This window comes from Argiope bruennichi, chromosome 2 (genome assembly GCF_947563725.1).
Source record: "Argiope bruennichi chromosome 2, qqArgBrue1.1, whole genome shotgun sequence".
Classification (NCBI taxonomy): domain Eukaryota; kingdom Metazoa; phylum Arthropoda; class Arachnida; order Araneae; family Araneidae; genus Argiope; species Argiope bruennichi.
Genome location: NC_079152.1, coordinates 83,017,740 through 83,041,795, shown reverse-complemented (window position 1 = coordinate 83,041,795; position 24,056 = coordinate 83,017,740). Strand labels below are relative to the sequence as shown.

General features: G+C 28.4%; 1 protein-coding gene across 1 annotated transcript in view; it reads right to left on the bottom strand.

The window, feature by feature from the left end:
• Positions 1-19,818, bottom strand: part of LOC129957556 (histone-lysine N-methyltransferase MECOM-like) — a 239,593-nt gene extending 219,775 nt beyond the window's left edge. Inside the window, exon 1 of the mRNA XM_056069918.1 lies at positions 19,567-19,818. Coding sequence (XP_055925893.1) covers positions 19,567-19,597 — 31 coding nt within the window. The 5' untranslated portion in view covers positions 19,598-19,818. The remainder of the gene's footprint in view (positions 1-19,566) is intronic.
• Between the last annotated feature and the right edge of the window lie 4,238 nt (positions 19,819-24,056).

Here is a 24,056-nt window from a genome sequence, read left to right as displayed (position 1 = left end):
AAGAACTGTTGTTATGAATGCTTATCAGAGAAATTGCCTTATAAGCACTGAAAGGAAAGAGGGAAGAAAAAACAGAATTTTACATAAGTTTCATTTTTTTTCCCCTATTTATTTTTCCTTAGTACTATTGATTCAATAGTGGTGAAATTATTTTAAAGCTGCATTTATTCTTATATTTAAGAAACGGACATCAGAGCAATACTAAAGTAATAAGAACTTCAAAAGGTTTTTTTTTTTTAAGTTTAAAATTTGCAGAATTAGGAAAGGAAAAATGAGAAACTATGAACTATTTAATTTGTTTTTATTATAAAAATTTCAGATTGTTTTCCCAGTTTGTTGAATTAAGAGTATTCATTCAATGCTGCTTGCTTTAAAAGTAATAAAAATGTGAAAAATGTGTACGTTTGTAGAATGCAGAACTTCCAGCGAGCTAAAAGTCGAAGGATTAAAAGGACGACAACACTCCCGGATGGTAAATAGATGTTACGTTACCGTGGTAGAAATGCGTTTTTCGGAAGATCTGAAAAGCACATCAATTATGACTTCCTTTCGCTGACCATTTGCTAATGAGCGGAAGCTGTCTTTTCCGCACCAGGAAAAGGGAAATCCGCATCCGAAGATCTTAAAGATCTTCTTCTAGACTGTTTTCGGACGGACCTGGAAGTCCCTGATAAACTACACAAGACCCACTTCATTACAGCCTTTGACAGTTTTTATCAAGTGAACAACACACTTTGATGCGGGTGGTGGAGGTTATGTACACAGACATTAGAACATTGAACCATGCACGCTGTTTGATTGATCTATTATTAAATTATTTGGCCTTAAATCTGTTCACTGACTACTTCGACTGTAATTTTATTGAAAAAATGACTATTGATGATTTTTTCATATGTGTGTGTGTGCGTTTTTTGCAAAACTTTACTTCATAAATGCATTAGTAAGATCACAATGAATTTGCTAATAAAAAAAAATATGTTGCAAATCAAATGATTAATTTTCATTCGCTTCATGTTCAATTTATTATATAGTATGCATTTAGATTCATATTGAAAATTTAAAATTTAAAATATTACAAAAAAGTATTGAAGAAAATATTTTAATCAGGTCGCATCCCCACTTTTCCCTTATTTGGCATGATAGAAGAACGAACCGAATGAGCAAACTATGAATGCTTAATATAAACTAACTGTGTAGTTAACGTCATTTTATGTGCTCAAATGGTAGTTTTTCTATTATCTAATTATAAATAAATTATGTATAATTAAAGATGTGATAAAAATGAAAAAAAGGTAATAATTAATAACCATGTAAAATGAAAGAATCAAGATGCAAATCATTATTAAGTCACTGACCATTCTATTTCAGGCAAAAGTATAACATAGAGGATCATCGAGCCTAGATATTTCCATATTATTATATTCTCTCTATAGACACTAACCAAGGCAAATCTCAGACAAAATTGTGTTATAAATTACGTAGTTTGTGGAATACGCTTATGGAATCTTCCAGTCACTATGGAATTATAAATTATATCTACATAAATTTAATTCTTCCATGCGAAATACATTTGTCAGGACATTGTTTTCAACGAATACAAATAATTAATGATTCAGCTTATACATATAACTTTATCGCATATTAAACTTGTACATAATTTGTTTTCCAACCACTTCAGTTTTTTAAAGATTGTCAGATCGGTGCCACTAAGCTTTCATCCGCGAACGGCGGCTTAATGTTTAATTTACTGCAGCTGAAGTAAGTGAATCATGATTTTGAATGTTAATATAAAATATCAATTTCGAACTAATTTGTCCTCATTGCAACCAAAATCTACTAATATATTAACTCTGCCGGAAATTTTTATGATTTTATTTTCATTTTCAATTTATCCGATGTCATCAGCATGTCATTCTGCGTAACATTTAACTCACATTATAAAAAGTGAATTATATGCATTCATATGCTGGAATTTTACACTGGAAAAATGTACCCACATGAATACCCCTCTTTCACCTCAGAGGGAGATCCATTACCGACCTCATCAATTCCACCAGTTAACAAGAGTTATTCCCATTCAAATCCTGGCACAGGAAATAAAATAAAAATACACTCACAAATCGCTTATCAAAAACAAGGGGTGGAAATAATCTCCGATGTTCAAAATCGACATCGATACCACTAGGCTCTTTATTAAATCCTCCGATCCGCCCTTAATGGTGGCGGCGCTGCAATAAGCCAACCCTCGTGTGATCAGTGAGACGGAACAGTAGTTATATTGAAGGTAGGGTAGGGAAGGTGCTTTAATCAATAGTCGGTTGCAGCCATTGCTAAATGGGAGTTTAGACAATGCCCGAACCCGGCGTCTAATGACAAGAGCTCGAGCAAGGATCATTTCAGTTCCATAGGCACCAGCTTGTGCGAACATTAGCTCTTTAATTGACAAAAGATGTTTCGCCGCTTAATTGAAATGCCCGAACTCGCGATCGCTCATCTGCGTCAGTTGTCCCTTCCTCGAAGCAGGTTTCCTTGCTGCTGCTGCGTTTTTGGTTTTGGTTCCGTTACAACCTCGCCCAAACTGACTTTCGGATCAATTATTTCTTTTTCCGCTCCCTCACTTTCTCTGACTTCTCCTCACCCTTCTTCGCGCCCATTGTTCCTTTTTTAATACTCTTTATTTGAGAATATTTGAAAGTGAATTTGTCTCTTGAAATTTTGGGAGTATCATTAGCCGTCTTATCCTGCCTCGTAGGTTGATTCAAGTCTTTTTGAAATATAAGAATTTCTAAGTTATCAAATGATTTATGAAAAATTAAATTCTGAAGTTGTTTACTGTTAATTCAGAGTCTATAAATGAATATCATAACAATCTGTTATTGCTAGAATTTCGAGTTGCAAATATTTTTGAAATAAAACAAAAGCTGTTTTAAAGAATATAATTCTTAAAATTGTTTTATATGCTTAAACATGCAATTCATTCTACTTTTGTATTTTATAATATTTACATTTCTTAAGATTATTAAACCAAAATAAATTTCCAATATTTAATTTACGGCAGTGAAGGCAATATATATAAAACATTTAATTTAATTAGGATTTAGAGCCAATTACATGAAACTGCTAAACTTAAAAGTAGGTTGAATTATCGTATGTTCTATTCAAGTGATATGAGTTGGAATATAACGGTTTATTATAAAAAAAAAAAAGGTTTGCACTTGTTTAAAAATTTTAGAGGTGTTCTTATTAATGTAAAATGCATTTATAATTCCGATTCATTAAGAAGGATCTGAATACAAACCATATGATGTAAACTGCAAGCGTATCATGTCGATATAGTTGTAAAAAATTACATTGGCAAAATTCAGCTTTCGAACTTTAACTGTTTATCTTTCTCTTACTCTTTCATTTCAGAATACTTGACGCACCCTTTCAAACAAACGCATGAACCCCATCTTCTTAAAGCAACATTTCGTAGAGCGCGATGCTCTTAAAAAAACATTCTCTGTCCAATCTGTTCCAATGTGTTCAGCTGGTCTTCTCCCAAAAATGTTTGAAACCATCTCGCCATCAAAAGAAACTAGATCCAAAAGCCACATTCTCTGGCGAGACACTGTTCTCTTCTTTCTAATGTTACTGCCCATTTGCCAAGCCGTTGGATCAACAAGCAGTAAGGAGAAAGAAGAGTAGGTGAAGAAGAGAAAAATTCAACAAGTCGTCCACGTGTTGCTGCGGCCAGATAACAAGTGAAAGAGGGGGAACACGAAAAGAGGGGAAGAGAAAGTGGGGATGAGCAGAGATCGTGTCTCTGAAGCCCTCAAAAGAAGGAAATGAGTTGTCTCCGATGTCGTCAATACGTGACTCTGGCATCAATTTCTACGGGTTCTTCGCATCGCTTTAGGATGTACGGATGCTTTTCTTTCTTTTCCATTTGTGGTATCCTATCCAAAGAAGATCAATTCCGGGCACCTGAACCTTTTGTCGGTTTTCGTAGCGAATGCGTTAAATAATTTATTTTTATCAGAGAATAGCAAAAATAAGGCCGTTTGTTGTGCTTTCTTATGAAAATACTTGCAGGAAAATTGTAAAAAATTCCTAGATGTCTATAAAATTCGATTTTATAATTAATTAAATTACGTAAGCATTAATCTGAAGAAGATTTTTTCTGGTATTACTGATCTTCATAAAGTATCTATTCTCATAGAAAAATTATTTTATTCCAGGAAAATTAAATAATAATTTGTAATAAAAAATAATTAATTATTAATAATTAAATTCGTTATTGTTATGTGCGAGTTTTCTTGCATTCAAATCTTAGCTTTCTCAGTATAATCCTCTCAACCGAACAATTTCTTTAAACGAGGAATTTTGTAAAAAAGAATAATTTTATTATCAAACGCGCATCCAAGGGGAAAATGGAATAATATTAGCTATTTTATTCTCTCTAGAACGATTTTTGTTTATTGAATGCATGTTTTATTTTCTGATATTTGAAATATTCATAATTTTATTTCGCTTGAAATTGGAAATAAGAAGGAAAATAAAATGAACAGTAGGTCTTATTACTAAATTAAATTCCTGAATATAACTCATTCAATTGTATCGCTATCTTTCAACAGATTTTTTTTAGTTGAATATGTACAATAAAACATACTCAGTAAATATTGAGAATAAATCATATAAGAATAAACAAATTCTAACAAAAATATGAAAAGTTTTGGAATTATTTAATGGAAATCTTTTTCAATATTTCTTCATATGGATTTTCTAGTTTAATATAAATACATTAATCATTTTTTTTTTCAAATCTATAAGAAAGGTTTCACAAAGCAGTGAAACAAAACAATTTATATATAGACGAACTCAAGAAAATTTTGAATCATTCACACATTTATTTTATTTTGATTAATGAATTTTAAATCATTTAGACTATATTTGAAAAAATAGCAGTATTTCTCTATGTTAGAATAACGTTATCAAAATTTCATAGATGAAAACACTAAACCATTTTACACTAAATTCATTTCTGTCATAGCATCTGCCATGCACATCTGTTAAATTATTACATTAATCAGTGTTCCTATTTTTATTTTAATGAAATAAAGATTTTTAAAATCAAATAATGTGAAAAAATATTAAATAATTCCCATTTTAAGAAAAAATCAATTAGGTAAGGACAAGAAATTCACAGAACTTAAAAATAAAAGAAGACAAAATCAGATAAGAACAATAAAAAAGTGCTTAAAATAAATAGGTTGAATTGTCTGGGATTATACCTTTGTCAAATACCGAGGTAAAAAAATATATATTGCTTCCTTGAATGCTGCAAAAAAAGTGTTCCTTTTTATAGTATGCTTAGTTTCTTAAATCATTGTGAAATAAGAATGTTTATAAGATTTCAACTAAACAAAGAGCGTTAGAATTTTGATTCCTTCGACCTTTCAAATGAGAACTCTTCAAATTGATTATATGGATAAGAACTTTAAAATAACTTTTAAGAACACTAACTTAATTTGAGATATTTGCATCAATCTTCTGTCCCACACACACACAAAAAAAAAAAATGTATCATCAATATGTTTTCTGTTCGACTCAGCTAATTATTGCAGATCGAAAATAAACGCTTCTTACTAAGCCGATCGCGCTTTAATTAAATTATAAGGAGCAACAAAAAAAATGGTGCGAAAGTCTCAAACAGCGCAAATTAAACTATCATCGCTGAAGTATGGGGACACTCCCTCATTGGTACGAAAAATTTTCTCCAATACACAGACGATTGAACCACATCAGAAAAGGGGACGAGCGTTATTACGGATCGTTTGGTCGCGCTAATTACAACTCTACTCCACTCACACGACATTATCCGATTAGTATTCAACCCCCATTTGCCTGCCCTCCCCCAAGCATTCATTTCAGTCCCCCACTGAGTTAAAAAGTTTTTGGCTCGGTCGACGAAAATTTCTGCAATTTGGCGTGACTTTAATTTTTCGGAACGAGGTGTCATTTCGCTTGAGATTTAATCAAGAAACGCTCCAAAGAGAAAATTAAGTACGAAGAGATTTTTACCCAGCATTCATCTCTAAAGAAGGTTAAGTCAGAGCATGTTTTTGCTCTAGCAAGGATAGAGGTTTGGTTTCTCGGTCTATTTTCTCTATAAAGAATTTCTGATGTTAGTTAGTTATTGCAAAAATATAGTTTAATTTGTATATAATCCCTGAAAATCATGTTACAAAGCAGATTTTTGCTCGAATTCTAATAAATACAATATTTACTGTAATTAACTTAACTGCTTAAGTAAAGTAGTTATCAAATTAAAATTAAGTTAAACAATGTACTCTGATATTTCTGGTAGATGATTCATTCTAATAGCATCTTACTATCAAATATATCTTCTTAATGAATTTTTCAGAACTTCTACATAAGATTTGGCATGTCATTAATACAACATATTTTATATTTGTAAAGATATTAGACAATGTTAATAAAATAGCATTTTTTGAAAAATTGTCTAGAAAATAGATGTAAATTATATAAATGAATACATAATTATTATAACGAATATTATGGGACGAATTGAAATGAAGGGCATACATGCAAATACAAAAATTTTCTACAAATATAAAAGTGATTATCTGGACAGACAGATTATCTGGATGTATTTTTAGAGGTATGTTTTTAAAAATTTTAAATTTTAAAAAAAATCAAAATTTTATTTTTATGAAATTTTTCTTGAATGTCAAAAATCGTCAGTCTAATAATGGAAAAGCCATTATTAGACTGACAATTTTTGACATTCAAGAAAAAGATTACTTTCGAATTTTCTATAATACTACGACAAGATTATATTCGAAACTTCAAAATGAAAATAATGTTAATAATAAATATATGTAGTAGATAAAGATTCTGTTCAGAATAATTCGATTTTTTTTTATCAAATTCGCGACAAGGATAATTTTGAAGTGCGCAGATTAAAATTGTACAGAAACTTAAAATATATAAAAAAAATAACTATTACTTTTCCAGCTATTATTTTTTATATAAACTAGCCGTTGAAATGTAATTTCAATAGATATTAATTCATTGTCTTTGATAGATGAAATAGAAACAAATATTTAAAACCCTTTTCTGCTTATAGCCAAACATATCATTTCGGTAAATAAGCAATTCAATCGAATTCTGAATGCCATAATAAAACAAAAAGTATGCTGTTAAACTTATTAGACCGAATCGTATTACTAGTAAATACCATTTAATAATAGCATGCGAAGCTAATAACGGATGCAAAAGAAATTTAGCTGAATACAGCTGAAGGAACAGTTCCATTCGTTTTGAAACTGGAGATTTTTGACTTACGTCAGTTTTCTTCTCAATTCAAAAGAATCAAAGCAGCCCAGACGTGATGGTGCTGTTAAAAATGACTACGCTTAAGTGATCCCGAATTCTAGACAAAGAAAAAAAGATAACTGTAAAAAGTGAAATTAAGAGTTCTTTTCTCACAGATGGTTAAAACCGAACGTTTTATCAAAATGCAGAAATGTGCGATTTTGTCAGGCGCCATTAAATTTCTAAATATGAAGATGCAGATAATTTATTTTGCTTATTGGAATTGCAAACATGGAAAGAGGAGAGTAAATTATTTTCTTAAGCAAATTAATGAGATGCAGAGCTTTGGCGGATTGGATGGAAGAATTAGAAGAAAGCTAATTTAGATACGTGCTACGGAGTATGAATCAAAGGAATGCGTTTCATCTTCTCAGAAGATTTTACCATAATTTTCGGAAAAATCGCACATTCATTAATATGATTTTGTGTTCCTGACAGAATACATTAATTTATTCTCACTTTAACACTTTCAAAAAAAAACAAATGGTTTCTTATTAAAGTTGCCGCTTGTTTGATTGTTTATTAATTCGATTAGCTGAAGCGTTATAAATTTTTTTTTAAAAATAAATCAATAATAAAACATTGATATTTTAACTAAGTTTTGATTTTCCTATGCGTTAAATTTATGAGTCATTCTTTAATCAGAACTAAACGAATAAAATAAATTTCAATATGAAAATTATTCAGAAAAATATTATGTTTATTTTTCCGTTCAGATTCTTTTAATATCGCAAAACTTTTGAGCGGTTTCTTTTTTTGTTCTGAATGAAATCTTTATAATAATTAAACTAATTATAAAACAAATCTTTGCATCATGCGATCGAGCTCAAAGAAAAAAGCTCCACCTTTCCCATGAGTAAAATATGTTTGGTAATTAATTGGCAAAACGACAGCATCTGAAAAAAATTCGAACAGCAATGAAATCAAATATTCTTTTTTGCATCAAAACTCCCGCATCATAAAGGGGATATACAGAAAAATAATATACTGCAATAGTGGTCATAATTATTTTTTAGTATGTATTATTTTTAGTTAATTATTTTTAGTAATAAGTTTTTAGTATGCTTGCTGAATAATATTTTATTATAAATGCATATATATCATTTAATTTCATTATCACCCAATTTTAATTATTTGTACATTTTACTGAAGCCGGCAAATGCTTACTGTATCACAGCTTTGAAGGCTAATTGTGCACTTAAGTACTATCAGTAACACATAACACTAAAAGAAAAATAAATAAATCTGCTTTTTCAGATATGCTTCTGAATAGAATAATTGATTAGAAACGATATCTGAATATTATAATACCATTTATTAAAAGAAGTTAAGAAGCAATTTAAAAAATAATTTTTTCTAACTAGGCAACAAGAATGGAAGTACAAACATTAATAACCCAAGCATTATTGCATTAGAGTTTAAAAACGTTATTCGACTTTTAAAATACTATTAATGATCAAAAAATGCCATCGGCACTCTTTAAATCGTGTAATTTTTTTTGTCTGTAAGCTGTATATATTGTAAATATATTTTTAATTTTGTATTCATTGATAAATATGCATAAGATGGATAAATATATGCGTTTATTGTAAATTAACTTCAATAAACAAGAAAACGGAATTTTTTTAAAAAAAAGGTAAACTTCAAAATTTTTCTAAAGTTTTAACACCAAATTGTATATCACTGTGTGTAACGACAATAGTATAACAACAAATTGTGTTTCTTTGGATGTGAATATCGCATCTTTCTTGTATACATTTGTAGGTATTTCCAACTAACTGCTGTCACCCAACCCTGGACTACTGTTTCTGTCATCAAGGCATGATAAAACACTTTTTGGCTGTATATGGTTCACTTCAGTTTCAAGAACAGATAGAAGTCTGTCATCAAGATCGTAAAAAAATGTCCTTCTTTGTTTGGAAGGGTGAACAGACGATTTTTTTTCCGTCCGCCCACCCCCTCCGAATGAGATTCGCGTGACTCAGGATTGCCGCGAACAGAGACAAAATTGTCCACCCTGACATTACACAGTGAGATGACTTGCGGGCGCCTCTAAGAGAGACATCCTTTTAGGAATCATATGATACGAGTCAGTGTCCGTCGGGGATAAGCGAAAGATAGTTCTGGTGTCATCTCATGTCTCGGGATGTTTATCTAGGAGGTTGAAGAAGCTCACGTTTTCTATAAAAAGTCATTGCAACAGATTTTATTGAATCTCCTTTAGCTTCTGACAAATAACTTTGTATTTAGTTAAGAAATTGCCATAAAAATGTTTTAATCTTAGGGATTTTTAAGTAAAAAAAAAGATACAAACAAATAAAAAGTTATTGAAACGCATACACAAATGAAACAGTTTACTAAACAGAATGATTCCTGCCGTTTATGTTCCTCCTCTCCTTCTTTTCATCACAATGTATCTCAGAACTCGGAATCTCTAGAATTCATTGTTAGTTGAATGGGTATAAGCAAAAAAATGTCCTGAATGGGTTTTTTTTTTTTCGAATGAAACAATAATAAATAACTTTTAAGAATAATTGCATGGTCATTTTTATTAAGCTTCTATTTCCTGTGTTTCCAAATATTTCACTATTTCCTTTTAAAATAGTTTAATTTACGTACTGACAGACTTTGTCATTTCAAAATTTGATGAGATATAAGATAGGTGTAAATGAATTATTGTCTATATTTCTTCAGTAAAAATATGACTTTTAATGTTTCTTAATGTAAAGATTAATAAATACAATATTGACTTTCCAACAAGCTCGACTGTTTTTAAGTCAAATCACAAATATATAACTTCTGTAGTAATGCTTGATAAGCATAAGTATATAACAAAACAACCATTGATTTTTCCAATTTCAATTATATTTAAATATTACCTTTCTATTTTCTAATATTCCTTTTACACATACATATTTACATAACATTACTTATATGTTTGCAACTTCAATATGTACTTTTTTCCCATTTAATAGTGACATATGAGTATGTATTATACGAGCAGGAAAGGGAAAGATAAAGGAACTCGATTAGATCTCATATATTTATTGCTTATAAGAGAGCGTTGGCCTCTCTTTTCTAGGAATTCGATAATTTGACCCTTCAAAATTTCTAAATGTAGATAAGAACTTTTTGTTTTTCGAAGCGAATATCTGATAAGGATATTATTAAAACAAATACTGAGTTCATATATCCGACAGTGACGAAATTACATGTTCATTTCCCTATCTAGAGCTTTCAAATGCGAAAGGGAATTTTCAGTTCATCATTTGAATAAACAGATTCAATACCTTATATGCTAAATATCTTTAATGGAATTTGCTGAACTACTTAATATAATTAATAGCACAGAAATATTATAAAATTACTATCAAATTAAAAAAAATATGATTTCAGATTGCGGGCCTAGGGGGGAGAGAGAAAGAGATATGTACCCTAAACTCGCAATTCTTCTATATATTTTAAACTTAAATTAGATATATATTATGAGGATAGATAATCCTTCCATTCAAAATTATTTTTTGTTGTCAGTGGTTTTATTATATTTTCCTTTGATATAAATATTACAGTAAATCTCTGTAGTGTATTCTTAGACTGTTTCTTTCTAATCATACAAAGTTTCTAGATTTCAATTCTCTTGGAGTTAAATGGATAATTAATTTTAACTGAAATACAAAGACAAGAAGTGTATATTTAACCCTTGTTTTATTATTTACAACAGCAATATGTGAACATTATTTTTTTATCAAATATAAACTAACGAATGAATCATTTAGTGTATTTTAATATATAAAGGAAGAAAACGATAGCTTAATTAATGTTTGCTTAGTAATTATCTGTAATATTTTGAGGATGTATAACACGCAAGTATTCAAATCATATATTTCTTCTTTGATTTTTTTTTTCAGTTGACATTCCGATCACTGCATGCAATTAATGCTGGTAATATATAATTTAAAACGTTCTCCACATCAAAACAACTGTTGTTCTATTTTATTTAATTAATTGTACAGAAATACACATTTTTCATCAAAATATAATCTATTGAATAATTTAAAAAATGGTAAATGTTGTTTGTACAACATCGAATCCTGTCAAATTTCGACAAGAACATCCCACCCTGACCTTAGTCCTGATCTTTGAATCTCATGCTATTATTTACGACTTATCCTCCTACATCTCTGCCAAATATGCAAGCGGAAATTTACTTCAAAATAATTCCTACTCCTGTGTTTTTCCCCTTTTCCGGTTGCAAAGGGACGGATATCAGCAGGGTGCAGACGTCTATCTCTTGGGTGTTTACTCAAATAAGGGGTCACTGTTCGAAGAGTCAACAAGAATCTTGACAACGAAAGGGACAGGCGAACTTCGAACTTTCATTGAAACATGGGTCTGTCCGTCCTTTCTAGAACATTGAGACAATGACTTTTTGGTGTTTTTCATGTGCAAATTCGTGATTCCCCTTTCCTTCTTTGAGGGGTAGATAAGAAGGCAACAAACAACCCAAAAATCTTTTGCAATGGGTCCAAATGTAATTGATATCTGATAATCTTCCAATGGGATGCAAAACTCCATGCTCGCTAAGAATGTGTTTTGTCGAAAGTTTTCGAGCGACAAGTTATTGTAAGATATAATTAATCTTGCAATGCATTCTTTTCTTCCTTCTTAACCAATAGCATTGTCATTATTTATTTCATTATCCAAGATTTTACTAGTTTATTTATAACTTTTTAATCTTCTGGTACATTTGAACTGGGTATCACAAAAAGAGGTATTCTCTAATCCTTTTCTCAAGATAAGGATGGTAAATATGAGATAAAGCATTTCCTGATTAAAAATAGCATTAACAGATAATCTGTATAATCTATATTAGGTTTCAGCTGCCTATTTACAAAACAAATACTTTATAAAGTTTGATATATCTATATTCATCCTGTTCTTCAGATAGCGATTGCAAATAAATAATGATTGATTTCGACTGCAGCAAAGTTTCTCTGAAATGTCTGAACTTATATGTCTGAACAGTTTATTAACTTAAGTAAGCCACATATATCAAAAGCAAGCACTCACTTTTGATAGTTATGAAAACTTCATTTGATTTCATTACAGTCGTCATCTGTAGTAAAAGATCTGATGAAGTTTGAATTTTAAGGAAACTGTTCAAAAGATGATTTTAAATGTTTGTTTGAAGTTTAAAATACATACTGACTATATAATTTAGTCCTTCTCCGAATAATTTGACTCCATTCTTCAATTGATAATTATTTATCATATAACAAATAATCATATGAATACCTTAAATATATATTTTCTTAAACTTTCATGACTAATTTTATAAACATGTTTTTGTCATTCCCAAGGAAAACGATGCATTTATTCATATAAATCGGAAATAAAATGGCATTATTTCTTCAAATGAATGCCCACAGTAAATGAAATTTTCCTGCAGAACATCTAGACTAATTAAGTAAAGGATTGCATTTGTAGCATTTCATTACTATTATTAATTTTATCATTGTAATTTGTGTAAACCAAATAACCAAAATAAATTGCTTTTAAAATATGATTTACATACATGACAATTTTTATAAAAATGTTACAAGTATTAAGTCTAATTATAAAAGTTAGCTTCTTTGGTCATTTTCATGAGATAATATATAGCAAATTCCTTGGCAAATATAAGAAAAAAGCATTCCTGTTAAATTTTGGAAGTGAAGTTTCCTATCAAATTAATACCTCAACATTCAGTGTCATAAATTTCGCAGTAAATTAATCATCCTAGCAACGAAAAAGGCTGCATTATAATTCTAAAATAATAATATCATCATCAATATTTTAAAATAAAATATTGTAATCTTGGGAAAAAAAATCATGTCTGTAAAAAAGTCATTTACACAAAACATTGACGCTATATTTATCATGAATGTATATCAGCTTTAAATTTCAGTTATCTTCAAACGAAAAAGCAAGGGGCGAATAGCAAGGATCTCTTCATACAGCGTGTCCCCCCCCAATTTCCGTTTGCGCAATTCCGTTGCTAAATAGCATGAACTTAAATCAACGTTACATTATAGCCAAGAAACATGACTTCCTAACATACTGTTATTATGTTATTTCATTTACAACTTTAAAAAAAAAAAAGCTATACTATGGATTCTATGGATTTATAGGACTGGATTGTAATTTTGAATCAGAATTAAATCATAAGATGAAAATCTGGACCTAGGGCGCGATCATCTAATCGCAAATAGCTGCCAGTTTATGGTTTTGGATTTGCTGTGGATCTAAATATATGTAGTAAATCGAGCAAAACGTAAATATTTCCAATTTAAGATACAATAGCATTTTCAAAAAACTGCGGCATCAGAATTCTTTTCCTCTTATTTATTGCAAAAACAGCTACATCTCAAAATGTGTAAATAGAAATCTATTCCTTATTGTAGAGCCGTGATCATTTGGACATTCTGCGAAGCCAGCTTCCTCTGCAAGTTTTTCAGCTTCACAACAGTCCCATAGTAACTGTTGAGCACATTAGTGTGAAACACGTCCACCTACTAAATACAGTTGTCTCGTGAAATCAATAGTCAAACATATTTCTGCTACTAAAATTACATCGAAATAAATTAAACAAATTAAAAATCAAAAATTCATTTTCTTTTCTTTTACTATGAGACGTCTTCTAAAAATTTAATGCTAAATGGACATTACTCTTCTGACATTTTCCTATAACCACAACTAATTGTTTACTTCCTTTGTAACGAAGTGCAAAATGGTTCTCAGTGAGTTTTACTTTCAATGCTCTAGTTTTGATTTAAAAGAAAAAAAAAAAATCTTTTTTTTAAATCAGAAGTGGATAAATCTCTTGACCTCTTAATACAATGTTTAATTCAATTTAGTCATTCATCATATGATACTTATCATAATTATTTATCAACTAGGTTCGCATGGAAATGACATATTTGCAAAGAAAAAAAACTGACATATTTTTTCATTCATAATGCGCATTATACAAGACAGAAAGGGTGATGAGTTTTTTATGTTAATTTCCAAGACGCTTTTCAACTATCACTTTTTGCAATTTAGACCTACCAAGTCAATGACAACACAAGCCAGGCAGATGAATATTTCAAGTGTAACATCCTGGTCTATCAAAGTAAAGAAAGACACTTCTCATAATAAGTTTTTTACTAAGCTTTACTCCTTTTTTTTTTTTCCCCTTCATAAACGCAACGTCATATCTACCGCGTGCAACGCGCTTACTCGTGGTCGGATAGGATATCAAGCATACCGAAATCTTAAGGATCCATCTAATTTTTCTCTGTCCTCAGGAAAAAAATAATAATAAAAAAAATGAGGAAAAAAGTGGAAATGAATTTCGGGGTCTTCTTTAGGAAGTCTAATGACATCAACAAACAAAGGATGGTTGTAGAGTTATTTGACAGGCTCTCTCCGTTCTTTAGTGGAAATGCGCATTTGAAGGCAGAAAAGGAGTTGTCTGTAAGTTATCACATATGAGATAACTCGATTAAGTGTAGGAATCTTGGAAAATAGTACGCCTTAAAAATATTTTCTGCTTTAATTTATTTATTTATTTGCAGTGAATTTTGTTGCCATGGAGAATGCTAGAAATGGTAATTGTACAGAAAGCAAGTTATTCTTCATATTAATCTATAACTGCTAGCTTGGTACATCGCTATACATCAAGCTTGTTACCTAAATTTAAATTTTGCATTATGCATATATTACAGGAAGAGATTGGACGGAATGTTGCAAAATAGTGCAAGGCAGATAACATTTTCTGGGATGGCTTGTCCATTTACTACAGCTTCCATACGACTGTGATATCATATGAAATGACTTCATTGTAAGTGCATAAAACTGTAAATTGTTACAAATAAATTGAGTCGAATTTTTAGTATAACTTTATGCAATTATCTGTTAATTCATTGAGTCAGATAAATCACAATAAAATACTTGATTTATTTCAGTTATTAGCTCCTTGGTATTGTTTCATTTTCAATATCAACTTTTGATTTACACTTTATTCTATTATTAAAATTATTTAAATTTTCTTGTTGAAAACTTCAAATGTAAGAAACAATTAAAAATAAAACGGAACTTTTCTTGAACTAAAAGTTTATTCAGAATTGTTGTTATCTTAAACATTATTTTAAATGAAGAAAAATAAGTGAAACTTCGTAGTGATTGAACTCTTTTTTTTTTCGGCGAGATGTTATTGTTCAATTTATTAATATTCATTGAGAATTCCGTAAATGATCAGAAAAATATGATGATGCTGATTTCGAATTTCTTTAAACCAGACAAGAAATTATTCCTACTTAACAGATCATCATAACTGATCTAAAGTTTTATTTATGAATTAAGCAGGCATAAATCTTCTATTTACAATTTTATTTATGGATTAAATATTTGAATTCTTCTTCGAAAACATATATAATCAAAATTAAATTGATATTTTATATAATTACCGACTGCAACATTTGCGATCAACACAACAAATATATATATATATATATATATATATATATATATAGCAGCAGCAGCAGCAGCAACAACAACAACAACAAAAAAAGACAGGTGATCAACCTTTTGAAATTGAATGCTTAGAAATAAACCATTAAAAATATAGCCAGATTATAATTTGAAGAAATAATTTGCTCTCATACAAAAAAAGTGTTTTCCATTGAAAAAATAATTATATATTTAAACAATTTATTTTAAATATTAATTTTACTAATTTTTACTCGGTGTAACCAATAATCTTTCATAAGATAAAAAATATCCCGTTTTATACCTTATTTAAAACAATCGGAGAAGCTAAGCAAATAATGCAGTTAAAAACAAAAACAGCTTATCATGAAACAGGAAATAAATAAATTGAAATAAAGTCAGCTGAAACATTTAAGGATTCATACTGACCATTTACTTTTTCCTAGTTCTGTTTAATTGTTCTTCGTTAAGAAGGCATATAGCCATATAAAAATCTTAACAGTCACCATTTTAAAACTAAAAGTAGCTTTTAAAATGATATTAGGCAGTTTGCACCCTTAAGGTCTCTGCCACATCACTCTTTCGATATCTAATGTTATCCAAGACCGCTCTATTTTTAAGCCGTCACCACTACCCGAACCTCCCTTTAACACTAAGCGAAACACATCTCAATTTCGAACCAGTTTGGCGTCCAGACGATTCCCCTATTAGCACCAGAGGTTCATGATTAGATTAAGAGCAATGATTGGAGCCGCCGGCTTGGGTGGCGGAGAAACCACGGACCCATCACCGGCCACCTGGGGAACCCGATCTCCCCGGACTCATCCGGCAAACCCACCGCTCCGAGTCAAAGCCACCGCCACCGCGGCCGGATCGTGTTACCATCACCGAATTGCTATTCCCCTACCAGTTGCAGAAGATCCCTTGTGACACACAATGTGCATTCACGTGTTAGCGTCACATTTAGGGATCAGAGATGTGGTTTGAGTTTGTTAATGATTGTTGTTGAGTTTTTATTAAAAGATTATTTTGTAATAAATCGAAAAATGATTTAGAGCATATTCGGCAAGCGAAATGGATTGTTTTGTTTTATTATGAAACTTTATTTGGTTTATTTCCCAAAGTTGGAACAATTATTTTTAATTTAAATCTATAGATGAAGAATCACAACAGCTGATAAAAATTGACTTAAATACAGCAGAGAGCTTCGATGATGATGCTTTTTCAGAAGAAAAATAGTATATATATATATACTTTTATATATATATATATATATATATATATATATATATACTTTAAGTATATATATATATATATAGTATATATATATATATATATACTTTTTATAATTGTATAATCATAGAATATATCTAAACCAAAAACTTTCATATGACTACGTTTTAATTTTAGTTTTCAGCAGTCTTTTTGAAATTCACTTCTTTACATATATATTTATCTTTGGCACTCTGCAATGAAAACATCTTTCTTCAAGTAAATCTGCTAATATATTTAGCATATTTTGTTTTCTTTTTTAACATTACAAAGATAAAACATTAAAAAAAAATGATTTTTTTTGTAAAAAAAAAAAAAAAAAAAAAAAAAAAAAAAACATTTACACTTAACCATTTATGAGAAAAAATGTTCTATAAATATCAGTATTATTTAAAAATTAACCATTTCATCTAACATTCAACTTAACTTTTCTTTATTATTATTATTCTTTTTGAAAATATTCTTGAAATTTAATTAGAGATAACATTTTGACGTATTCTTAATTTTTTTATTATTTTTCATTACCAAACAAAACAAATAGGTAAAAATCATTTAAAAATTTCTTTTTTTTTAAATTTAATGTTTATTCAAATTCTATTATTATATTTATCAAAATTATTATAAATTCACATTAATAAAAAAATGCAGTACTTTTTAACATACGTTTTATTTTGTCTTCTTTATAATGTCATCTAAGTCTTCACAAAATCAAGTATCATTCATTATTCAAGCTAAAAACTATACATTGTCGCTTAGTTTAATTTTAAATATCTTTGTGAGATGCAATTTATTACTATTATTTTTTTAATTAAAAGTCTTCCAAAGTTATTTTTTTATGGAAAGTGTATGTTTAAAAACTCTGAGACTTGCTGATAATGAATAGATTTTAGCATGCTAAAATAAGAAGAGTTCTTTAACGAGATAGCCAAATATAAATTATTATAATATGAATTCCAATTTGAGACGAAATGTAAATAAAGCTCACATTTTAAAAATAGATTAATCAAACAGTGAATGTTTTTTTTTTCTTTTTTGTCATTAAAATATAAAATTAATTTTTCTTTGAAATGAATTCTATAAATACTTCCGTTATTAAATATACTTGTATTTTATTATTAATCAACATTTTCCGCATACATGCCCAATTTTTTAATGAATAAATTTAGATTACCTTTCTATTGCTGTGCTAGGAGACGTTCGACGAAAATTTTGAGTACCGTTTATTCAAATTTGATTCATTGAACAATTTCGTTATTCTCATAATGGGTAGTCGATGCGCAACAAATTCAAGAAGATTCAAAGAGAAGCGAAATATTATTGGGAATAAGGAAAAATAAAAGCTTGTTAATTATGTTATTTAATATGCAAATGCTTGCCAACAATGCAAAGCATTTTCTGAAATAATTTCTGGTTCAAACTGAGCTGCATTTCAGTTAGAATGCAGATCGAATCTCAATCTTTTGAATTAGTGGCAAACTGCAGGCATTTTCTAAATTCAGTATTATGTAGAATATTTTAAATTTCCTGGGCAACAATAAAAATAAAGGACTTTTCTTTTCTAAAATATTTTAGTTTTATAATATGCAGGTAATATAACATAATAAAATAACTTTGCTTAATTTTTTAAAACCAAATTTAAAATATTCGTATTAAAATCATTATCAAGCTTAACAAAATAATTAGGCTGCAAGTATTCAGGGTCAATTATTTATTTTAAATTCTTAAAATGTTCTAAAATCAGTGGAACATTTTTGTAAATATAGTATAAAATATTGAAGCACTTTAAAAATATAATTTCAAAAATCTCCAGGCATTTTTAAGCAGTTGCACTAAAGAATTTCGAATAAAATCAAAATAAAATAATGGAAATTTCAACAGGAATATTAAGGTAAAATAGTTTATTACTGATTAAAATTTGATTTGAAATGTCATTTATACTTCCTTGAGATAAATTTAATATTGGATAATATTTCTTACCAGTATGGAAAAGAAAATTAGGTAAATTTCATGTACCAAACTTAAATTTTAATGTCGTGAACGCACAGATATTGAAAGAAATCATATTTACTTTAGAAAGCCATTACTGCTTTCGCACTTCAAATGATTTTCAAATAAATATTTTCATACAAATGAAGTATTTTATATTTAATTACATTAGAATTACATGGTTCATTTTTAAAAAACAATTCTCATATTTAGGATACATCATCATAAAATTCTACTTAATCCTGTTTTTTTTTTTTTTTTTTTTTAATGCTGCTTTTTTTTATTACAAAGTAAATTTGAAATTCCTCATTGTTAATAATTTTTTTTAAATGACAAAAAATTGAATAAACGTCAAGATTTTCCAAATTAGCTAATTAGGAAAATTTTGCATTTAAAAAAAAAGGGTGGTACACTTACTAGACAGTGGTGTTCCTTCAAATTTATTCATATAAGCGGCATGGTTCCAGGAATTTTAGAAATATGTCTTTTCTGACGAATGTTGCAACTAGTCCACATCATATACCACAGCATACAATGATAATTAAAACCACCTGCAATAGCCGCAAAAAAAGAAGTCTCAGAATAAAACAAAAGGTACGCTTTTTCCCCCTTTTAACCAATAAACACTACAATAACTGACGTCCTGACAATTGAACTGTTCCCACCGGGTTAAAGATACTCAGAGATCCGCTAGAAGGGAAATTTTTTCCTATTGCTTCCATCTTCTCTAAAGAGGAGGAGTCCAATGACGTCATAGAGACAGACTGTCGTTCATTGGCGGAGTTCACCTTCTGTCAGTGGAAAAGTTTGAGCGTCCAATGGTTCTGCTCGCAAGGTAGGATGGAAGAGAGACATTCGGATTTTCTAGTAAGGATTATGAAGTAAAAGTGCGGAATTTTTCGCCATTTCATTCATTTCACCCGTTGCTCACACCCAGTTCTGTCCTACGCTTGGATTGGTTGGGGGAAGAATTTTTCTTGTTTTCTGGACAGAAGTGGTTGTTTTCGAAATATTTCTTTATTGAAAACTCTCAGATGTTGATATTCTTATTTATTTATTGTTATCTTTTCTCTTAAATCGATTAGTCGGTATTCGTGATTGTTTTTCAAACTTAAGTTGAGTATCATTTTTTAAAACCTGTTTTTTTTTTATTATTATTATTATTTTACTTGAAGAATGTAAATAATATAAGAAAGAGAATAGTTTATTTTTTTAAAGCTATACATAAAGGTTTTTAAAAGAATGTCTCGCTCCTGAATACAATTAAAAATAATTTATAAATATTTATCTGTTGCATTTTCCCATTCTTTATATTCTCCAAATTATGCACTATGAAAGACCGAACTTTTATTGACATAAAAACACAATATGAGACATAAGTATAAAACACGATATCTTCGTCTATTCTCTTTACCCCAAAAATACATCACGCAAAGGGAAAATAGATTTCAATCTTAAACTTATCTTTGAATAGATCTAATTTTTAAAAAATATATATAAATGATACAAAAATACATCATTGCTGAATTTTAATCAATTGCAGTTTTGCTTTTGAAAGCATTAAAAAATTAATAAGAAAAATAATCTAAGAAACATTAATAATGAGCTCTTGAGCAATGCAAAATATGAGGCTTTTAAAAGTTCCATCATGAAATGTCATTCCTTTAATACTAAGTAACCGTTTATTCATACTCTTTCTAATATAGCGTAACTTTTCTTTAATAATATTTATTCATTTGTCTTAGTGAGCAAGTTTTGTTTATTTTCAAAAAAAGTTAAATTTAGTGATCGATTCTCAAATAGTTCTGCTTTTTCTATGAGAGAGAAAATATGTTCCTTTGAATCTTTCCCTTATAGGCAATATAGATATAATATCAAGTTCTTTCCCTTTCTTCCGACTATTTTCTTTTTCTTCAATTGTTACAGATTTTGTACATTGTAAATTTCAAAATTCCCTCCTTCTGTAGAACAACTCTATGTTTATTCCAATTATCTTATCGATAATTTCACTTTCAAATCCTATTGCGTGTATTGTGTATGACAAAAGCATGAAAGATGAACCTGTAAAAGATCATGTGAAAAGATAGTTTGCTTTTCAATTATAGATTTAATATAAAGATAGAGCAAATGTCAGTTTCTTAGTCATAATTCTCATTTTAAGAAGATTTTTTTTTTGTTATATTTAAGGTTTTCATTTCATGTTTCCAAAATCGATGTTGGTCATATTTTTTTCCAGTTGTTTGATTAACTCACATATCAACAGCTCTGGCAAATTTTGTACTTGAGTATTTAAAGTAATTTCGTTTACAACGCTCTTAAAAGTTACTTTTTAAATATAAAATTTTTTTAACATTACTGTAACTAATTCTTTTGAAGGTCATCCACAATTAAAGGTTTTCTTATTTTCATTTCTCATAATATTTACTATTTTAAAATTTCTTATTTAGAAATTTAATTAAAATCAATTTAAAAAACGTATTTTTAGATATTTCGGCTCTAGAGGAGGATATGTAATATTTAAGAGCCTCTACAGTTAGTAGTCCTTGTTTTGATTGTTATATGTGCATTATCTCTTGTGAAAACAAAGAACAAGACTTTATAATTTACTATATTGACTTTCATAGATTTCTTGTCAGTTATAGAATGCACAATCATTCCTAAAACTCTATACTCTTTATACATTTTATTGCATTTATGTTCACAAAAAAATTCTAAAGTTTTTGCATTTACCACCCTTTATCTTAATTGTTCTCTACACCAATACAAATCTTAAATCTGAAGAATTATACAGATAATTTTTTCTTTAATGGAAAAAAAATGTACAAAATATGAAGAAAAAAATTAAATCTTTTTTGTTTTATTGAATAATTACGTAGATGGTTCTCACGAATAAAACACGTAAGAACAATTACGTATTTTATTATTTATTAAACATTTAATCAACAATTTTCTCTCCAAACATGCATTTTAATTTATAATTTAAGATTACGTTGTTAAGGGAAAAAACGAAAGATCAAACATTTTTAGAAAGTATTTCCAATTTAATTATTGTTAAATAGTATTTCTGTTGAAACTATTCCGAACAATTTTTATTTAAATCTAATTTTTAATTTAAAATATTCCAAAATGTAAAAATTTACATAAAATAGAAGTATATTTAGAAGTATTTTCAGAATACAGAGAATGCCATTTCCTTACCCAATATTTTCCTCATAAACTAAATAACAACAAATTTTTTTAAATAATGGGTGAAAAAGAAAAAAAAAATTATTTACAATTTATAGGCTTTTTACAGAATTTATTTCAAATATAGCCTAGCAATAACCCTTTCAAATAAAGCATTAACTAATAATCAAAAAATAAAATACAAATTTGAAATTCACTAAAACCAAATTTATTTGCAGGTAATTTGTTTTACATCTATAAAATTAACATAAAAAAAGACTCTATGATTTTTAGAATTTAAAGTAAAGGTTTAATTAAAAGAAATTTCTAAATAATTTTGAAAAATGTTACATAGGAAATTATGTAATTAGATCTAATATCTAATCCAAAAAATTCGACCTATTTATGCAATTTTAAATCCAAGTAAACGTGTAATAAAGTCGTTGTAGGATATTTATTCTTCATATTAACTCCCCAAATTTATCAAAAAAAAAGTATAGATTCTTATTTAGAATAAAATATAGCCTTACATACACTCTCTGAATGACTTGGAAAAATTCCAACTATTTATATCTTTTCAAAGCATATTGTTAAATGCATACAAAATAATTGGATCAAATATTTTATTTCCAATATTAAAAGGAATAAACAAACTCAATAAGTATTTTGCTTTCCTGATAAGAGAGGAATTTAAACCTAAAGGGAATATATGTAACAAAATTTATTATTAAAATTAACAAATTTTTAAGTAATAGAACAGTTAAATATTCATTAAAAATCAATTGACAATAATTAATAATCAATTGACAAATTATTTATAAAAATAAAATTATATTTATATAAGCCAAGTTTTCTTAAAAGAACTCAGGTATCAAAAAAAAAAATAATAATAATTAAATAATAACAAAATATTTTATAATGCAAAATAGAATAATTCTACAATTCAAAGTTATAAACAATTCTCACTATATTCTTTTAGTGAAATCTTAAAACAAAAGATATGGACATTTTATTTAAATGTAACAAATAGAATAATAAAACATTACTAGAAAAAATATCTTAAAAATACGAGAATGAAACTCACTATAATTATATTCTCTTTTTTTCCCCTTCTTATTTCTAAGAATCTTCATTCGTACAGAGTTCGTTTGAATAAAAATGAAATATTAGAATACCAATTATACACATGTTGCCAAGCAATGAAATATAATTCTTTTTATAATAAATTCTTATTCGCAAAATATCACAGTTACTAAAATCAGCGTAGAGAAATCAGTTTATTTTTTAACAGACGATTATTTTCATAAGAGTAATTTCTTTCTAATTCTGTAATAAATTCTTGCTAAAAAAAAAGATTGCTTTTTAATTTGTAATTATATGCTTAACGCCCCATGACAAATTTTCTCCAAAATAATTATCAGAATACTTTAAATAAAATGCTGATTTAAGCCATCTTCTATAACAAAATTGCCCTTTTTCTCGGATTTTTTTTTTTTTTTTTTTTTTTTTTTTTTGTAATTTTGGCAATCAGAAAACGATTTTTTTGCCTCTTTGCAAACAAATGTTTGACATTGAATACAGGCTGATATTCAGAATTGCTACTGAATATAGAATCGAAATATAGATATATTTAGACATAAATATAATAATTTTTTTTCAAATAATAGTTTGTTAGAACTAATATTATTATTTGATTTTTTTTAATGTTTTCTGACGAAATGTTTGGAAATTTTCTAAAGGAA